Raw genomic sequence first — 18,956 nt, forward strand, 5'->3', positions numbered from 1 at the left:
ATCTATCTATCTATCTATCTATCTTATCTATCTATCTATCTATCTATCTATCTATCTATCTATCTATCTATCTATCTATCCATCACTTCCTCTATCTGTTTTTCTGTCTGCATTCTTACTATGAAATCTGTCTATCTTGTTACTGGGCAGAACTTTCATGTTGAATGGGCAAGGACAGTACCAGACTCTCCCACACCCCCTCACCTCGTACTTTCTGCCCTCCACCCCTCTCTTGCTACCTTACTAGAGAGATTTAGCCATGGATCTGACAGATCCAACACTCTGTGAATAATTTTCCAGCACCCCCTCCCTCCCCACTGCCCTCTGCCCTCTCCCTCCCTATCTTTCCCTGGCTGCAGCTATTGGAGAGCCCATAATGAGATAAGTGTGAGCTCACGGGCCCGCTATTTAACCCCTGCACCCAGGGCACAGGCAGCAGACAGGGGCAGTTGGTAGACACAAGGGCAGGCAGATTGGCACGTAGGGGCAGAGCAGGCTTTGCCCAGGATTTGCATGGGGATTTGTGAAAAGGGAGAACACAGGAAGAGCTGACCACAGTGTTACACACTCAGAGTAAGTTAGACTCCTGTCTGTCTTGTGTGCTCTGGACTTTGTCACTATGTGTGATTCATTTACCGTCACCTTTCTGTGGCACAACCTGTCCCAGCCTGTTTCTCCCACTCACCTGCTGTCCCATTCTACTGAACCTACTTTAGGATCATTATAGCATTAGATATGGATGTTCAATAGTGGTATTGTAGCGTGTCAAGGAATTCGCTATTTCATACCAGTATCCTCAATGAAACAATAAAGCTCACAAAAATCCCCTCACTCACCTATGAAGGCGTTGCATTAGTGCTTTATAGATTGATGGATAAAGAACAACTCCCCTGTAACTGTTTGATTAGCTTTTCTATGCAGGTTAATAATGTTTGGAGTTTTCCCTAATTCCAGGCTTTTAATTGATACCTAAAGTGCTAAAAGTAATAAGACACATTGGCACTTCCACAAAGGCCCAGTAGACAGTTTTGCCTGTGTATCTGTATGCCGTGATAAGAAAGAGTGAATCAATATGCTTTATAGTTATTCATTTGAAAGTAATGTGCTATAAAAATGGGTAATACATTGTGGAATCGTTATATAGATAACTTTTGGAAAAGAGGGCCTAAAAGTGCATAGAAAAGTATTTGTCCAACTTTCTAAATGCCAGTGGACCTGAAGGTGTTACATTTTTGCAGAAGAGAATAATTCTAGGCTGATCTTTGAATGGGTAGTGTTATATCAGTTTGTTTGGATGTTGGCTCCAGATTCTGATCACCTTTGTCCTGTCAATACGTTTACTTGGGGCTTTATTGCACTATTGAGATCCTTTCTCTAATTTTATCCTAGGCCTGGTGTGAGAAGAACAGCTAGCTTTGAAAACTCCAAATTCTAGATTTTTAAAAATATGTGTGATAAAAAAGTTATTTGACTATGTGGCCTTCATTTGTGTTTTGTGTTTCCTATGAGAATGTTTGTTATAATGATTTTACATTGCAAATTATTACATAATCTTACTTATGTTATCTAGCAGAGATTTAACTGCTATGTAGGAAATACAGCCCCTATAACTATTCATATAAAAATAAAGTAGTGTAGACCACCATATTTTTATAATATATATGGGCAGTCTTTTGCCCTATAGGTGTGGAAGGACTACAATTCTTCTTCTTCTTCAAAAAAAAAAAAATACAAGCTACTAGCGACTGTAAGCTAAGAAATGCTTTTCTTGTATTTTCTGTAAGGTGCAGCTGGGGCCTAAGTAAGCATAAAACTTTGCAAATATGAAAAACAAGCTTGAAATATAACACTGTAGCAAATATATATACACTGTTATATATATTATTTAACTGTGAGAATAAAGACATACTGTACCTTTGGAACACAATCTGTTGCCATATAAAAAGTTTCATATCCTTTACTCACAGACCCAATCACAGACATATACAGCTATGTATTTTTTATTTGCTCATACTTTTCTCCTGTCTTTATTCCTGACATGTTAACATTTGTATGTAAAAGTTTTGAAAAAGCAGTACATAGAAAACTTGTTGGAGCATGTGCTGCATACCAAAATAAATATATATTTAAAGATTTTGACAATTTTGAATAAATATACACAAAAGATAAAGTCACAATGAGTAAAAATAGATACATAAAAAAGATATAAACAAAGTTGCAGGATCAGATTTTTATAAACCAACTGGGAACTGTGAAATGAAAACCATGGGATTAAACAATGACAAATGTTTGCTAATTAAGAAGATGATGAATTGATTAAAATATATTTCACCATTTTAACTTTGTACCTTATCCCCTTACTTTTCCCCTGATCTATTTATTTGTTTATCCCATTTAATTTTTTAATTTTAATCCCCTTACTGTAGTGTCTACATGATGTGGGGCTGTATTATATTGTAAGGCGTTGTGAGGGATAAATGCAGGAACTGTCAGACAGTATCACTCAAATCTGAGCACTAAATCCTGGATAAGATGGAGCTCAGAGACGGAATTATCTGCACGTTATAGGACAAGTGAGGTCTTGAAATATATATCCTAGGGAATAACCTCATCTTGAGGAGAATTTTGAACAATTAAGAATCAAATAATAATAATGCATGTTAAAACAGGGCACTGAGACAGGAGCATGGCAAATATATTAACTGTAAAATATTGTTTGATTTACTGTTCTAGATTGATGATTAGGCCAAGATTGGTAATCCGGCAGGTCTGGTATTTGCTGCTCTGAGAGCATTTGTTGGCTTCTGTAAACTCCTGCAGGCTGCTAAGTCTCAGTCAAGCCAATTTCAATAAAACAGAATTTTCTGCCTACACCTATTAGAGATTGTCTTCAAATATGGCTATTTGTGGTTGGCCTATAGTGCTATTGTTCTGCAGGGGAGAATAGATCAGATGGAATCGTATTTGTGTTATTCTTTCCCTTACTATAGTATCAACATGTCAAAGCCATCGGCCGTTTGTATAAATGTAGCTTTTGGAGTCAGAAACTTTTCATCCAGCACCCAAACTTCTTGTTATCAAGAAACCCATAGAACTATCTGGATATGCTATAAGTAAAATTAGGTTGCTGACTAGTCAAAACTTCTGAATTGCATGGGGGTGATTAAAACAGTAAATGATGGTTGCAAACATTACTACATCTACATATATAAATTTAAATTTTCAATCCTATACAGTACATATGTTATTATATGGATGGGATAGCCAGCTTCAACGTATAGACAGACACGTAACAGATTGAGGATGCACACGGTTACATTAGGTTGATTATTGGCCTGTATGTAGAGATCTTTATAAACAAAAAGCCCGTAAATTACAGGGTTAGACTTCTTTTCCACCATTTCAGAACAGGTGGAACAATCTAAGCTCAATAAGCCAGGTGATCTCCTAACCATCCTAAACCCAGAGATTTGCTTAATCTACCTTCTTACACCCCTGGCACTCATTAACAAAATCTAATATTCCTGAAGAGGAAGTACAGTAAAGCACCTGATTGATTTTGTACCCCTTACCTTCTGGTGTCATGATCCAAACTAAAATAAAGAAACATCAATACTGAATATCCCATGTGTTCCGTAAGCAATTTAGTGTAATAGTCTACATTTATTACATATTTACCCATTTAATTACTTATTCACCTATCAGTCATTTCTTCTCCCCCTTTCTAATTTCTCAGTTCTCAGTTGCAATATGTTTGTGTGTTTTCTTCCATGAACTGCCTATTTTATATTCTGTACAGCATTTCAATGGGATTTAAATCAGGGGCTTGAATAGGCGAGTCCATAACCACTCTATTTTCTTCTTTTTGACAAATTTCTTGGTGGATTTGTTAGTGTATTCTTCAGAGGATTATTGTGTTCATTTCCACTTCCATGTGTAGACAGATGGCCTCACATTGTAAGCAAGCAAACATTTTTGGTTTAGAGCAGAATGCATTAAAAAACAAGCACAGCTGCAGCGCCACCTGCTGTATGCTTTGTAGAACACTCAATCACTATGCACAATATAGATCAGCATCTTTCCATGCATTAATAAACCAAAACCCTAAATCTTGTACAAAATTCAGCAGTTACTCTCCATCCTCTTTTACTGCATAAACACTGTATTGTATAGCATTCTCCTTTATAATCCTTTATACTGTCTTTTAACCACCGATCTGCTTCCATAGTTGACCAAAACATTCTTGTTTCCATCCAGCACTCTCAAGCTATTTCTCTGCCTATGTCCAAGTCCCCTCCAGTTAATTTATTTGCTTTCTGTCTCATCAGCTGATTCTTATGCCACTCTCATAAACTTTAATACTTTTTTTTAAATCTGATCTCTAACCAGATATCATTGTGAAAATGCGGATGTGCATCCAAATGTTGCCCCGGATGAGATAGAAAGTAACAATAAGCCTAAGCTGCATGAAGTTTTTAGTGTGACGGGCCATAACATCCAGCTAGTTGTCTCATTTTGAAAGCAGTCTATTCAAAATCTTGTATTGGGCTAATATTCATCCAACAAAGACGACTTCTATGATTTATGCAGTAACAGTAAATGTTCAGAATGGTTACATATCTTGCTACAATTTTTGATTTGTTATACTATGCAGTCATTTTTAATCATATTAGAGATGATCATGATGAAATATTTGGTTGGTCTACCTAACCATGGTTTGGTAACAACAGAACCACTCACCTTACACTTTTTATTGGTGACACTACTGAAAGGTATTTTAAAAACTGGGCTTTTATTCTATTGTTTTCCTTATTTGTACAACTGAACTATCTTTTCTCAAGTTCATTGCCAGTTCTTTTGTTTTCCCAATAAACCTAAATTGACGATAAATATATACAAAGACACTGATTTCAATCAAGTTAAAAAGTTAAAAGTTATGGAAACTTTTGATTAGACCCATTTGGGTGATTTCAGTTATCATAATTATTTAGAAAGGGCAAACACAATTGTGTAATAATAAATTGCTTTATCTGAGCACACTGCCTAAATCTGTATGATCAGTCATATTTTCCAAACAATGGCCAACTTTTGCAGATTCTGCCATGTTGTGTAAGCTCAACTGTATAGCCAGTCCTATGGAATTGGAAATTTAAAGAATATACCTTTGCCACCCGGCTCCCACATACCTTGAGAATCTTGCCTGCTAAAAAAATATATCATAGAAAAGCATACTCTTAGGTAGTCTGCTTCTGTCATTGTTCATCTTTTTGAGCTACAGGTTACCCGCAGACTGGCTTGCCTTGTAAGCAATTATTCAGGTAGATGAAACATTTGTTATTTGATGATTCTTCTGATTTGATCATTACAGTGCTTCCTGAAAAATGTACTGTATAAATATTGTAAATCACACTCGTCAGTTGCTCCTGCAAAGGGGAGATAGCCTTACATAAATTGATTTAGTTTATTTTATTAAAGTAAATTAACCCCTTTGTTTCAAGGTATCTGTATGCACCATGGTTAATATGAGTAACAGTGTACTACAATGCTGTGGTTATAGGTTACCAATTTTTTGCATAGTAATCGTAATGTAGTATCCTCCCAAGTTATATGCATAGTGCAAGCATGACATATTCATGTAGTTTAGAAAATATGATTTTTTTACTGGCACAAAAGATAGTAAGTGTTATTTCAGGCAATATTCTGGCCTCCTTTGTTCAGTTAAATTTTAATGACTGTAACATTTAGATTGTATGTAGTCTAGATGTTCATAATAGCTCCATCTTCATGGTGATTTACCTTGTTTCTACATAGGCTTTGCTGCCTTTTAAAAGCCTCTTGCCTTCTGCGTACAGATTCTTTACTGTAGAAGCTGGAGTTAGCACCTGGTCCATACTGGTAGCAACAAAAGTTTTCCCTTGACCAACGTAAGGTGTTCCTGTCTATACTTGAGTATACTGAGTTTTTGAGTATACCTGATTTCTCTACTATACATATATATACTAAAAAAAAAAATGTTGGCTGCAATTGCTGGAATGATGACTGATATTTCTGAGCCAAAGATCCAGGAGAAACATGAAATGCAAGAGTACAAAGTAAGAATTCCTTATCTCTATGCCTGTATTAATATTATTAATATACTACAGTATTTATATAACGCAGGCATATTACGCAGCGCTTTACAATGTCCATAGTCATGTCACCAACTGTCCCTCAAAGGTGCTCACAATCTACCTCTGTCATGTCTTAAATACAGTGTAAGGTCAATTTTTGGGGGAAAGCCAATTAACCTAACTGCTCCTTTTTTCGGAATTAGGTATAAGGACAGTGAAGCCAAAGCATGGGAGCCAGGCAACTAGCCTCAAAAAGAGATGTCACCAATGCAAGTACATTTCTTTTTTAATAAGCCAAGGAATCTGGGCTATTTAAAGAAAAACGCTGATGCATATGTAACTATATGCATTGAGACATACCATAATTCAATCCACAGCAATGAAACAATATTTTCTGCATGTAAAAAATACATTTTCTGTAAGTAAAAATAAAGCAGCTGTTCTGAGCATTACATAGCTGTTTAATTAAAGAGGGGAGTTAGATAGATCTTAGCTCCAAAACATAATGAAACATTATTATGTTTACAATAAAGTAAATTAGTTTTAATATTTATTATTTGGTTTTATGCAAAAACTGATGTATTTATATACACAAAATATTAAATAAATATAAATATAAATATATATATATATATATATATATATATATTACATATATTTAGAGCTGTCTCGAAACTAGAGAATAATAATATATAAATATATTTTATATTATTATGAATTTTACATTATTATAATACATTTTTATTACATACACAGAACATAAAAATTAACGTTCCTATATTTTCACTGAATATTTGTGAGTATCTTTTACAAACATTTTAATTGTATCTGAAAAATTTATAATTACCATGTATCTGAAAAAGTTATAATTACCATGTATGTATGGGTAGTTTGGCATATATTACCTAGTATTAGGACACGTCAGATTTTAAATATTGTCTTTGTCCCTGCTGGAGAGATTCTTCTCTATTTGTCCTGGTAAACATCGTCAATGAGACAAAAATGGATGACAAGCCCAGAATGTTAAAGCTGACACCAGGACAAAGAACTTTTTAAGGAATCACATCTCATAATTTAAATCCATCATGGAATAATAGAGCCAGGGTTCTTTGTCTCTTAGAAAAGCAAATACCATTTTTTAATAAACGTTGATTGAATCAGAAATATTTAAATAGCTTATGAATTGTTGGCAGAAATGTGTTTTAATACTCGGTGGGTTTGTTTTCTCTTCCTACGCAAATATTGACATTTTTGATTTTGTCTTAAATATCAGCATTGAGATGATCAAACTAAACGCAATTATTAACGTTTATAAAAATGGTATGTATCCTGGGACATTGAGGTAATTCACTTTACACCAAAGTCACCAGTAATCAATGAGTATGAAAATTTTACTCTTTTGGCTTTTGGGCCAACGTATCTTAGTTTTAAAGCCTATAAATGTGTAAACCTTTTTTTATTTTTTTTATATATCCTTACATCCTACAGATAAAGATTTAATGCTTGACAAGGATTTTCAGCTTTCATATTTCTCTTGTCTGATTGAATCTTTGTGCTGTACTAAGGAAGGAGTCGCTGTTTAATAATTCATTTCATTTCTGTAATTCTGTGTGCAAAACAACTATACATTCCTTTAGGCCATATATAACCTCAGCTCATGCAACTGTATATCTTTTAAGGAACAGTCATTATACCTAGGGTATGAGTCCAATGATTTGGGAAAAAATGATTGGTATTACCAGAGTAATTCACTCATTGTTCAGAATAGAATTTCTTTTGGCAATACTATCTTGCAAAAATAGTTTTATTTTCTACATTTGATCAGTAATAATCTAAAAGGAAATTATGTCATAGTAAAGTTCCCAGTTTATAAAAGTAATAAAAAGCATTTTGGTATTAAACATTGCAACGCTATATAGAAACGACATCCAGATTCATACTTTGTGTATTTATTTTAATATAATTCAACAAAATTGCCTACATGTGAATGGTTAAATAAATGATGTACAAAATAAATATATTTAAAGTGACTAGTTATGAGAAAGTATGAAAAAATGCACATCCAAGAACTGATAAAAATATTAAATTATAATAACATTATTGTTTCTTTATATTTAATATTGATTCCTGTAAACAGTATATTTATATATGTGACAACAGAGGTATGCCCTAGAATGCAGGATAATTATTTTTTCTTTGAGGCATACCCTGTAAAGTTGCCAATTTAACACAGTATATAAATTATACTTTGCATTTTTCAATTATTATGCCTTTAAAACTTATACTCAGGCTAAGAAAATATGTCCACAAGAGACTTACTGGTATTTAAAAAAAACACGTAGAAATATGTATAGAAAATGTAAATGTTGGAGGAAATGGTGAATGTCAAAACCAATACTTTTGAATAATCCCCTATTTGAATGTTTTCCACCCCTGGGCAACAATTCGACAGTAAACAACTTTTGCACTTGTGCTGCTTTCTCTCCTTCTGTATCTGCTCCAAACACCCCTGTGGTTTTCTGCAGCCAGCTTGCATTTAAATGACCTTGTGTGCCCCTTCAATACCCATACAGAATATGTGCAGCAAAATGATAATACTTTTACAGTGTTATATCTGGATGTGTAAAGCTATTTAATGCACGCAATGCATATGTGGCTTTTGAGGAATATATTTTCATAAAAGTTTAACGGGTTAGATTGTCTTTTTCCTTATCTCCCCTAGTTATATTTTATCTCAAAACTCTAATAACATAATGCTTTCCTCTTTTCTGTGATGATAACAGTCATTTTGAAGCATATACATTGTTCAAAAAGGAAATGTGTTGCCAGTTTAGAGAACTAATATTACCTTTTTTAGGATCTCTAGATTTGGTTGCCATTTTGCGATAAAGCTGACAGCAGCTGCTACTTTAGGGTCCAAGATCATTTACAGTTTAAAGTACCATACTTCCATTAGAAGTGACTGTACCTTCAGCAATTTGTATATACTTGTACACAGGTTATAAAGTGAAATAAGGAGGCTGCCACTGTTGACCTTTGCTTCTGCAATCTACAGTTACCTGGCTGTTGAGCTGTTGTTTTGCTCTCAGTACTATCTAAGTACTAAGTAGATAAGGGAATTTGGTTGGGCCTTGATTTTCATTTGCTGCATGAAAAGAGTTTGTACTAACATAGCCATAAAACTAGAAAGCACAACCATAGTCATAGCACTTTGATTTGAAGAATACAGAGAAGACAGAGCAGCCGGTTGAATAACGACAAGCAAGAAACACATTAATGAGTTAATAACCCCCCCATCAGCATGTTCCCCGTTTGCCATATACATGCAATAAGTCTGCTTGGCTCCTCATACTATCTCTACCTCACCCAGTCGCAATGCTAAGTCAAGTGAGTGCACGTCAAATGCATTTTTATATCTTCCTAGAGATCATTTTAATGAAAGGAGCTCATCGACCAGTAGAATACTTATAAAACAAGAAGACTCTAGCTAGAAAATCTTAGTTTAGTTTTGACATGTGTGCTTGTTAAATAAACCAGCCCTTTTGGCTGGCTGCTGATGGCTCACCATACCCCAAAGGAAAAATTGCCTTGAACTGCTGGCACTACTTGGAGGGATGAATTTAAGACTTAATTTAAACACCAAACATCAATCTTGAGCGTTTTGCTACCTCCCGCAAGAAAATAAACAACCCTTGAGTACATCAATTATAATCCGGAGGGGATACAGTCTCCACTGATGATTTGCGGTCTTTTTTAATAAAACTATCACCTAATTCCTCAGTCCCTCAATCGTATATGAACATTCCTGCCACTACCCTTCAATGTGGGCATTTCGACTTCTAACTACCATCAGAACATTACTAGTATATTTCTTTTGATGGCAGCTAATCCTTATCTTTTATATGTGGTCGCTATATTCATTGATAGATACAATGTTGAACTCTCAAATCCCCTGAGGAAGCCCTAAATGGGTGAAATGCGTCGGGCCAGAGTAATTTTAACCATCTCGTTCATATCTGTAAATTTTTTTTGTAAATTGAGTACAGATTTATGTTTTTCCCTGGATAATCTGTGTTCGCAAAATTTCTAGCACGCAGAGCTATGTATAGCTTAGAACACATGTTTGTTCACTAAATAAACACTTGAATATATCATCTAGTGCCGTAAAAAAAGCCTGTCTGTCACTTTTCCTTTTTCTACTCTGCGGTTGTTATGTTAACATTTTTTCTATAACACTCCCTCTTCATATTTTCACACTCTTTTTTTTCCACAGATGGCTCTGTCGGATCTTCCCAGCACCCCTTTGGCGCTTGAATACCTTAATGACTTTGACCTAATGAAGTTTGAGGTAAAGAGGGAGCCACCTGAGCCAAGGGCTACACGCCTAGCCCCTCCACCATCTTTAGGCTCTACTCCCTGCAGTTCAGTACCACCTTCACCTACCTTCAGTGACACCCCTGAATCAGCAGGACCACCTCGTCCAAGTCTGGAAGAGCTTTACTGGATGGCAGCTTTACAGCAACAGATGGGTGGGGAGGGACTACCGCTAACACCTGAAGATGCAGTGGAGGTGCTGATGGGTGGAGCTGCACCTACTCTACAAGGGATGGAGGGAGGATACAGGACTGGGGGGCAGCATCCTCACAATACTCATCCTGCTAGTTACTTGCTAAGTCCAGAAGATATGAATGCACAGCAACATCAGGTAAGGGGTCATGAAAATCATTGATACAAACAACTAGGTGGTTACTTTTCTTTTAAACATTGTTTTGATACAATTGAGTGAATGATTGCTCTGGTCTAAATTTTTACATAAAGTAGAACTAAAGTTAAAAATGCTATGTCTCTTTACAATGAAAGAAAAAATTACCTGCCTGTGCACAATTATTCAATTAAACTGATCCCTTCATGATCTGTCGCAAGTATTGGCATCTTCACCCGGTCCTCTTCCAGGTCCAAGATCTTTGACTGTCTTGACTGACCAGGCCAAAATGATAATACTCCTGTGCGTATGCATAGTTACAAAAAAGGTTGAAAAAAGACATAAGTCCATCAAGTTCAACCACTAGGGAAAAAAACATATCCCAGATATAAAACCCTATAAGACATAGTTGGTCCAGAGGAAGGCAAATAAAAAACCCTGGTACAATTTGCCTCAACAGAGGAAAAAAATGCATGGCACATCCCTGACGCAATTGGATGTTCCCTGGATCAACAGTCACTGGTATCTTAACTTAATACACAAATATATTCAGTGCTTCTAGAAAAGCATCCAGCTTTCTCTTAAAGTAATCTATATTAGTTGCTGAAACTACTTCCTGAGGGAGCCGATTCCACATTTTCACAGACCTTACAGTGAAGAATCCCTTCCTTATCCGGAGCCTAAACTTCTTTTCCTCCAGTCGCAAAGAGTGCCATCTTCTTCTTTGTAATGATCTCAAAGTGAATAATTGGGAAGAGAGTTCTCTATATGGACCATTTATATATTTACACAGGGAGTTCTTCATTCCCATTCCATTCAGCTAGGTATGGTCAGATCATAAACAGTGCACATTCAAAAAGAGTTTTCAGGTGAGTTTGTTTTATAACTTGTTAGCCTATACTGGTCCTGTCTGTATTAGGGGACCCAAGTGCTATTTGTGTTGCCTCAGATGTGTTGGACATTGCTTTTATTTATCTCTCAGGTGTCGTTATGCACCAAGTAAAGGTGTATGCATGTGACACTGCTTGCTGGTACTGTGTGTGACAGGATTTGTCAGTACAGTTATATCCATAAAGCCGGACATGTCACTGATCACTTAATCTGCTGATAATAAGACTGAGCCAGATGAACATAAACGGTAGTAAAGATTGGTAGTAGACACGGTAATAAATATTGGTTCACCTAAAAAAACATTCCAATGCCACAGAAAATGTGAACATAGATCAGAAGTTAGCATCTATGATCCTGACATTAATAAACAAAAGTGGATTTTCCCTTATTAAAAGCAGAATTACACAGGCAGCCAAGTCTCCTATGCTTGTGATTAGAGAACGTTTCAACTTGTTAAGGATTGCCACACACACCAGTCCACTAAAAACTTCACACCCATAAAATTTCACACATGACAGTTCTCACTCGGTCACAGAGAAAACTTGTATACCCAATTCTTTGGATTTTTAATCTTTAATAATGCAGATGTAGAAGAGAAAATAGCAAAGGACACCTAGGGTTATTTCAGACTAATGGTTAATTGCAACCTTTGCAGCCTTTCCTATTCAATGAATGTTTGGGACACACAATTGTTCACAATAGCTGTAACACGTTTCCTAATTTACAGATAAACCCTACATAAAAGGGCGCCATTGTGGGGTTTATTTACTAAAGGACCGCAGGTTGATCACATAGCAAATGGATTATACTCTTGCAAGTAATATATCACTTAACTTAGTAAATGAGATGACGCTCTGCAAATTATCATGTGCAATGAAAAAAAAAGGAAATTTTGTTTGTACATGATTGGGTGGCTAAAGTCAGAAAGTGAACTTACACCACATTCACTAGGTTAAGTGAAATATCCTGTGCAAGTTGATAGTTCTCCTTGGCAAGTGAACAGCCTAAATGTCTTAAATACCTCATTATGTACTATTCACGTCTTGAACAGTAAACACACCCAATACTGATATTAACATTCTGGACAGTTGAGGAAGTCTTAAACCACCTGAAAGTTTAATTAATTTCTAAGAAGTTCATATTTTTGAGGTCTCTGTGCTTGAGCTCCTCAATTTATGGCTGGAGAGGATACACTTTCATGAGTGAAGCTGGGCGATACAGCAAACCTGGAATCGATCTTTTCCAGGATTGAAAACATTTGCAAATAGCAAATAACTTTTAAGAAATCCATTCCCGGTTTGCTGGATCACTCAGCTTCACTGATGAAGGTGTATACTCTTCAGCCCTGGAGAGCTTTAATAAATCAGGCCCAATATCATGGGTTCTACACTCATTTAACCATTTTTTTAATTTTAAAAAGAATAATGTATCAGAGAACCTGGGTCAAGCAAAAGTGGCCAAGAATGCCAAAATCTTCTAAATAGGCAGCAATAGAGTTTAGAACTATGCTCTGGGTATTTCATTATCAATGTTTTTTAATTAATGCTTGTGGACCTAAATAAATGATGTTATCAGAGAAAACTGGCAGAGATTTGAAACCTTCTGTACACTAAACAAAGAATTTTGTATTTTCATACATTTATAATGTATTGTGTACATTTTTTCATGTGTACATTGCTTAGTAAAATAAAACACTGCTTTACAAAAATTGCTGACAGGTGAACTTATTTAAGACAGAGGAGAACATATTTTTCTGGCTGCCTGTCAGCATTTATCTTTTATTTCTGTACATTGAGCCAACTCAGCATGTAGAGTCCCGGCATGTGTCTAGCCCAAAGTTCCTCAAGGTATTTAAGTTGCATGTTAAGGCAAAATGAAAACATATTTATTACGTTTTTCAGTATATTTAAAAATTTCACTATATTTTATACCTTTAAATATGCTCCAAGTTTAGAAAAATAACTGTTAATATGCAAGAAATTTTTCATATGTGTAAAAGTGTTTCATAAATTTCTGATATAAAAATGTACTAAAATTCTTTATGAAACACTGAATTCCTGAGCACATGGTGTCAACCCTATTAACTCCATTTCTGTTGCATTAAAAAGATTATGGTTTAGGGTTAATTATCGCTTGTTTTAAGTGCTTCTTGTTTGGAATATGTAAATACTTAATATGCATAGTCCTGACTCAAATTCAGTTTTTAAAATATAATATATATATACAATGTATAAATTTTTAACTTCATTTAACTTTATATTTGCACCAACTACTATACTTATCTCCTTTTTGTAAAAAGTACTCAAGTATTACAGTTTGTCCAACTCAAGAAAGTTTTGCTGAACACCTTAGTTTGCATGTAAATGTTGAGAAAAACATATGGCACATAGGTATGTAAAGTAAAAGTTCTTTCATATGGTAAAGTCAGTCATTACTGGTAGAATCTAAATGCCGTTACCAGAGTACAATCATTTTTGTAATAGTATAATAGTTGTGCAAATCATGCACTTTCATGCACATAGTTGCTTGGAAGCCCAAAAACAAATCACTCTGGTAATTCCTCATTCCTGTTACTGATGACAAAACTGTGACTATTCCACAGAGACCGAACTGCTGAGTATGAATCATCAAAATATTTCACCACAGTATTAACTGGCAATACCATGCAATACCATGGTAATGCTAAAACAAGTAAAATATCAGAATTCAAAAAACTAAAAAGTTATATTAATGCATAAGTAGAAGTTTCATAAAGTCTAAGGTATACTGTATACTGTATCTGTATAAAAATGTAAATGTAAATTATGTAATAAATCCGGAACCTGCTTCTATCACAGTTTGGAAAGGTAAAAAAAGGAAAGGTATTCATTACTTCATTACACCCAAAACCTGCCACTCTCCCATCGCAGGTCTGCGGCTGTGATAGGAGAATGGATGGGTTGTGTCCAGAGACAACCTGCCCATCGCTCTGAGGCTTTCACTTACATTCATAGTTTTGGTTGAGAAATTATGTTTTAAACCTTTATCAGTAGTCCGTAAATTTGGTCTGACATGTCCCACATAATTAGGTTAAAAGTCAGAAATATAAATATAAATAAATAAATAAGATATTGGTAGGATAGGCTACATTCATTCATGATCTAGGCGAATGAAAATGGAAAAGGACTTTGGAGAGATTTGTAACAAGGCAAGTATCATCTGAGAACTAATGCAAATGAATGGGGGAGTTCAGTCTATTTAAATTTTAATAGTGCCGTTGCACTTTACCCACAGGAAAGCATGAAGACCCCTTTTCATGTATATGTATGGCACATTAATGGTGGAAACTTGTCTTTATTTCTGCTTGAAGAAGGATACCAAACACATGCTGAAAAATATATGCAATTAGTTTTTCTAATACAGTAGTCACAAGTGCTTGATAATAACCCCTGAGGAACTTTTACATGGCCTGATACACACTAAGTTTTTATATGTCATATTAGAAATGAGTGAATTGCTTGCAAAATGTAGGCTGCCTTTGATAAATACAGGTAACTGTTTAAAGCCAAACTCCAGGTAGATATCAGTAAATTACAACAGTTGTAATTATGTTTACACTAAAAAGGGGTCTAACATTTGTTTTAATGCATCTAATGTTAGCACCCAAATCTGACTTGGTATCAGCATCCTTGAATCATGTGTACAGAAGTAATTGGGCTGGAAGATGATGAGTGGCATTAGAAGTCTTTAGGAATACAAATTCAGCTTGAAACAGGTCAATTGCACCTAGCAAAGAATTGTAAAAGATCTGGGACAAGCTCAATGCCAGTCTTTACAAGTCTTCACTCAATCACTCTGTTGGTCTACCTTCACTGTCCAAGTATAAGCTGCAAAGGGGCAAGTGAACAAAGTGTATTCTTTAACTGGTATTGAGAAAAGTCAGATCACCATCCACGTTGCCAGTCTGGCATAAATACATGGGCAGAAATGCAAATCCTTTGGCAGATTAAAAAAATGTCTATTTTACCTGCGTGTTAACCTTTTGGCTACAGCTCAGTCTAACTGGCCTTATCACAAAATATACTGTAAAAATCTTATCTGGATATGCTAAACAGTCTCATTTCTGTCTAAGATGACACCAATACATTTTCTGCTGATAAGTTTTTTTTATTAACATTACACAAACCTGCGATATTGTCTCTTGAACTCACTATATTATAATAAAGAATATTAAAATGATGAAAGCGCTTTTAATCTCTTGTGACACATTTTGCAAAGGAGATATTATGGAATTATTTCCTCTAAATAAAAAATATATATAAAGTGCAGATAAAATGTAATATTCATGTATACTCTCTATGGTGCACGTTGAACAAATAATAATGCTGGCCTACATTTTAGATTGATCTGGATGGGGTGATTGATTTGGCCTGTTTTGTAGTTTTTTTTATAGTTTTATTATAAAAAGTGCAACGCACACAGCAGAGGGGTCAAGGGTAGTAGAACATTACAAAAGTCAACCCAACTGCAGCATTCAGAGATCCAAATTCAAGGATCACCCAGGTTCACTCATAATAGCCTATCTTCTTCAGACTACCTTAGGAGCTCCTTAAGAATACAATACTTAGAGCTCTTAGCTAGCTTTCACAGCCTGGTCAGGCCATTGAGTCCTTCAGGGCTGGCTGCTGTGACTTCTCCCCCTCTCGGGAGGGTTTCCCCTCTAGCTCTCTGTTCTCCAGTATTTAGACACCTAAAAGCTACCTACCCAGAAGAGTACCAAAATAGTCCATAGGCAAGAGGGTAACTGTTCCAGTGTAGTGGATGGCTGTGCCCATATTGGTAGTGCCTATGCAGCAACAGGCATCCAACCATCACTCCCCTATGGGCAACTAAGTTCTATAAAAGTCAAGAAACCCAAGACCTAGCCCTTTAACACTTAAAGCCTATCCCAATAAAGGGCTGCTACACAGGTTTGCACAAATATGTTTGTTTGGCTGATCCAGACAATTACCTACATCAAGATCTTCTCATGCCACACCTGACAAGCTAATGTAATACTAAGAGCTGACATCTCCTCAGACATTCCCCGATGGGACTCGATTACTGCCATTGAAACACATGGACCTGGAAGATTCTCACAAAGGAATGTTTGAGGGAATGTCTGAATCCCTGTACATAGAGATTTAGAAGAATTATTCATTATTGGAGCAGATACTGATCAGGCAGGTCAGCAAAGTTTGCTGTTTTAGACCTACCCTGAGCCGTATTTTAGCCATGCATAGCACCATTAGGAATTTTAAAATTTCCTGTAACTAATGAACCATCAAATAATTGTGTTGTAAGTTCTACTTCACACAAACAGCACAACATCTCTAACTGCCTTGTCTTATATTACAGTTGTCTCCCCTATCTGAACGCTTCTCTGATGAACAGTTGGTTGGAATGTCAGTGCGGGAGCTCAACCGCCAGCTTCGTGGTTTCAGTAAAGAGGAGGCTTTGCGGCTAAAACAACGCAGACGCACTTTGAAAAACAGAGGGTATGCCCAGTCCTGTCGGTACAAGCGGGTACAGCAGCGCCATGTCCTGGAGACTGAAAAGTGTCAGCTGTCTCGCCAGCTACAGCAACTTCAACAGGAAGTGGTTCGGGTGACCAGAGAGAGGGACGGTTGGAGAGCTCGATATGAGAAACTTCTGAATGCTACGGGAGGGGGCACTGGGGCAGATGTGCTGGGTACAGGGGGAGACAATGGGTCTGGAGCTGAGCTCTTCCTGTGATTCTCCAATGAAAAGACTGAAACCCAACTCTGAAAGTGTTACTCTCGTTCAGGAGACTGACCTTACCCTGAAAACAAAATTTTTATTATGCAAAGCCCCTAATGTGCATCATGGAGACCCTGAGAAACATTCACTGCCCCTCCATTATTTTTCAGAACATAATAAACAGTTTGTGAATTCGACTTTAACATGATACGCATGTACTGTTCAATAGTTTATTACCCCCTTAAAATCTTAATAAACCAACCTAATGCCACCTCCCATGCCATGCTCTGTGTGTTTGCGGTAACAGAGCCAGAATTTATGGAGATTTTAACCTTCTATAAATCTATAAAGAACATTCCTGTACTTATAACACAACTCAATCTTTTATATTTAAGACTGTAAATGGTATGCATTACCTCCCGTGATCCTTACTAACTGTACAAACTTTTGAAACATCTGTTGTACCCAAACAAAAATAATCAAATTGTGCATGTTATCCGGACCACAATCGAAAATTCCTGGGCCCCATAGTAAGTAAACTTCCTCCCCCTCCCTCTTACATGTCTAAAAGTTCAAGCATTGCAAAAGTCAAGCTCTTTTTTTCAGGGCCAGGCACAGAAATCCCCCTTGTCCTCCTCTGATGGTGGCCCTTCCTATTGGCATGTTGGAGAACTGGAAAAACAGCAAATTATATAAAAAGTATGCCTTGCTGAGAAATAGGTAACATTCCATAGACACAGCTGCTTTGCCTAAGTACTTTTACACGTCAACTCTCTATAGCAACTAGCAAACAGGAAATTGTCCGACTGCTGCAGCTGTCAAAAGCCTGTATAGGTGTATGGGAACACAGAAAGTATTACATACTATTTACAAAGTTGATTTCACTGCCATTTAACTCTATTACAAATCCTTTAATTCTTCAATTACTGACACATCTAAGTCATTAGAGGTTCAGTGTTAAATAGATTAGGTCTTTTTTCTTAACATTTCAACTGGCTACAAAGTTTGTTTATTTGCTATATCTAATGCTAGGCATAAACTATGCAGTTTTCATACAGTGTTGTTTTCATACATACTGTGATTGATTTAGTATTCAATGTACCAGATGTCAGTTACACTTGATTTTCCCATTACATCAAATGGAAATATCAACTGTAACACAAAAAAATGGTTCTTATTTCTATATAATTGTTAAACTAATTGACAAGAAAATGTCCTGCCCAATGGATTACTCAAATATTGAGCATAAACACGATCATCAATTAAATAGTTTTGATTGATTTCTTTATGCTTTTGTCTAATTGATGACCTAATCAATCAAAAATTTTGCATAGTATATGGATAGCTTTAGTAATCAAAGGGATGTAGAATATACTTAAGCTACTCAACATATCTACCTACTTTTGCCCATGCTAATAAATAAAATGTATTTAGTTATTTCGGACTGGCTGAGCCTGTCCAATCCAGGAGTGCTTTCTTTTCCTCTTTCTATAGGTCTGCTCCATCTATGGGAG

At 35.9% G+C, this 18,956-nt stretch overlaps 1 protein-coding gene across 1 annotated transcript; it reads left to right on the forward strand.

The window, feature by feature from the left end:
* The first annotated feature begins 395 nt into the window (after positions 1-395).
* Positions 396-18,709, forward strand: NRL (neural retina leucine zipper). The gene is made up of 3 exons (XM_072415130.1): positions 396-573; positions 10,384-10,815; positions 17,080-18,709. The coding sequence occupies exons 2-3, from the start codon at positions 10,384-10,386 to the stop codon at positions 17,455-17,457; spliced, it is 810 nt and encodes a 269-aa protein (XP_072271231.1). The 5' UTR covers positions 396-573; the 3' UTR covers positions 17,458-18,709.
* The last annotated feature ends 247 nt before the right edge of the window (positions 18,710-18,956 follow it).

Source organism: Pyxicephalus adspersus, chromosome 6 (genome assembly GCF_032062135.1).
Source record: "Pyxicephalus adspersus chromosome 6, UCB_Pads_2.0, whole genome shotgun sequence".
Lineage (NCBI taxonomy): Eukaryota > Metazoa > Chordata > Amphibia > Anura > Pyxicephalidae > Pyxicephalus > Pyxicephalus adspersus.

Bases quoted from the DNA above. Each gene is read 5' to 3' on its own strand.
- NRL (XM_072415130.1), top strand. From the start codon at position 10,384: ATGGCTCTGTCGGATCTTCCCAGCACCCCTTTGGCGCTTGAATACCTT. The intron at 10,816-17,079 runs GTAAGGGGTCAT...CTTATATTACAG, and splicing joins TGAATGCACAGCAACATCAG to TTGTCTCCCCTATCTGAACG.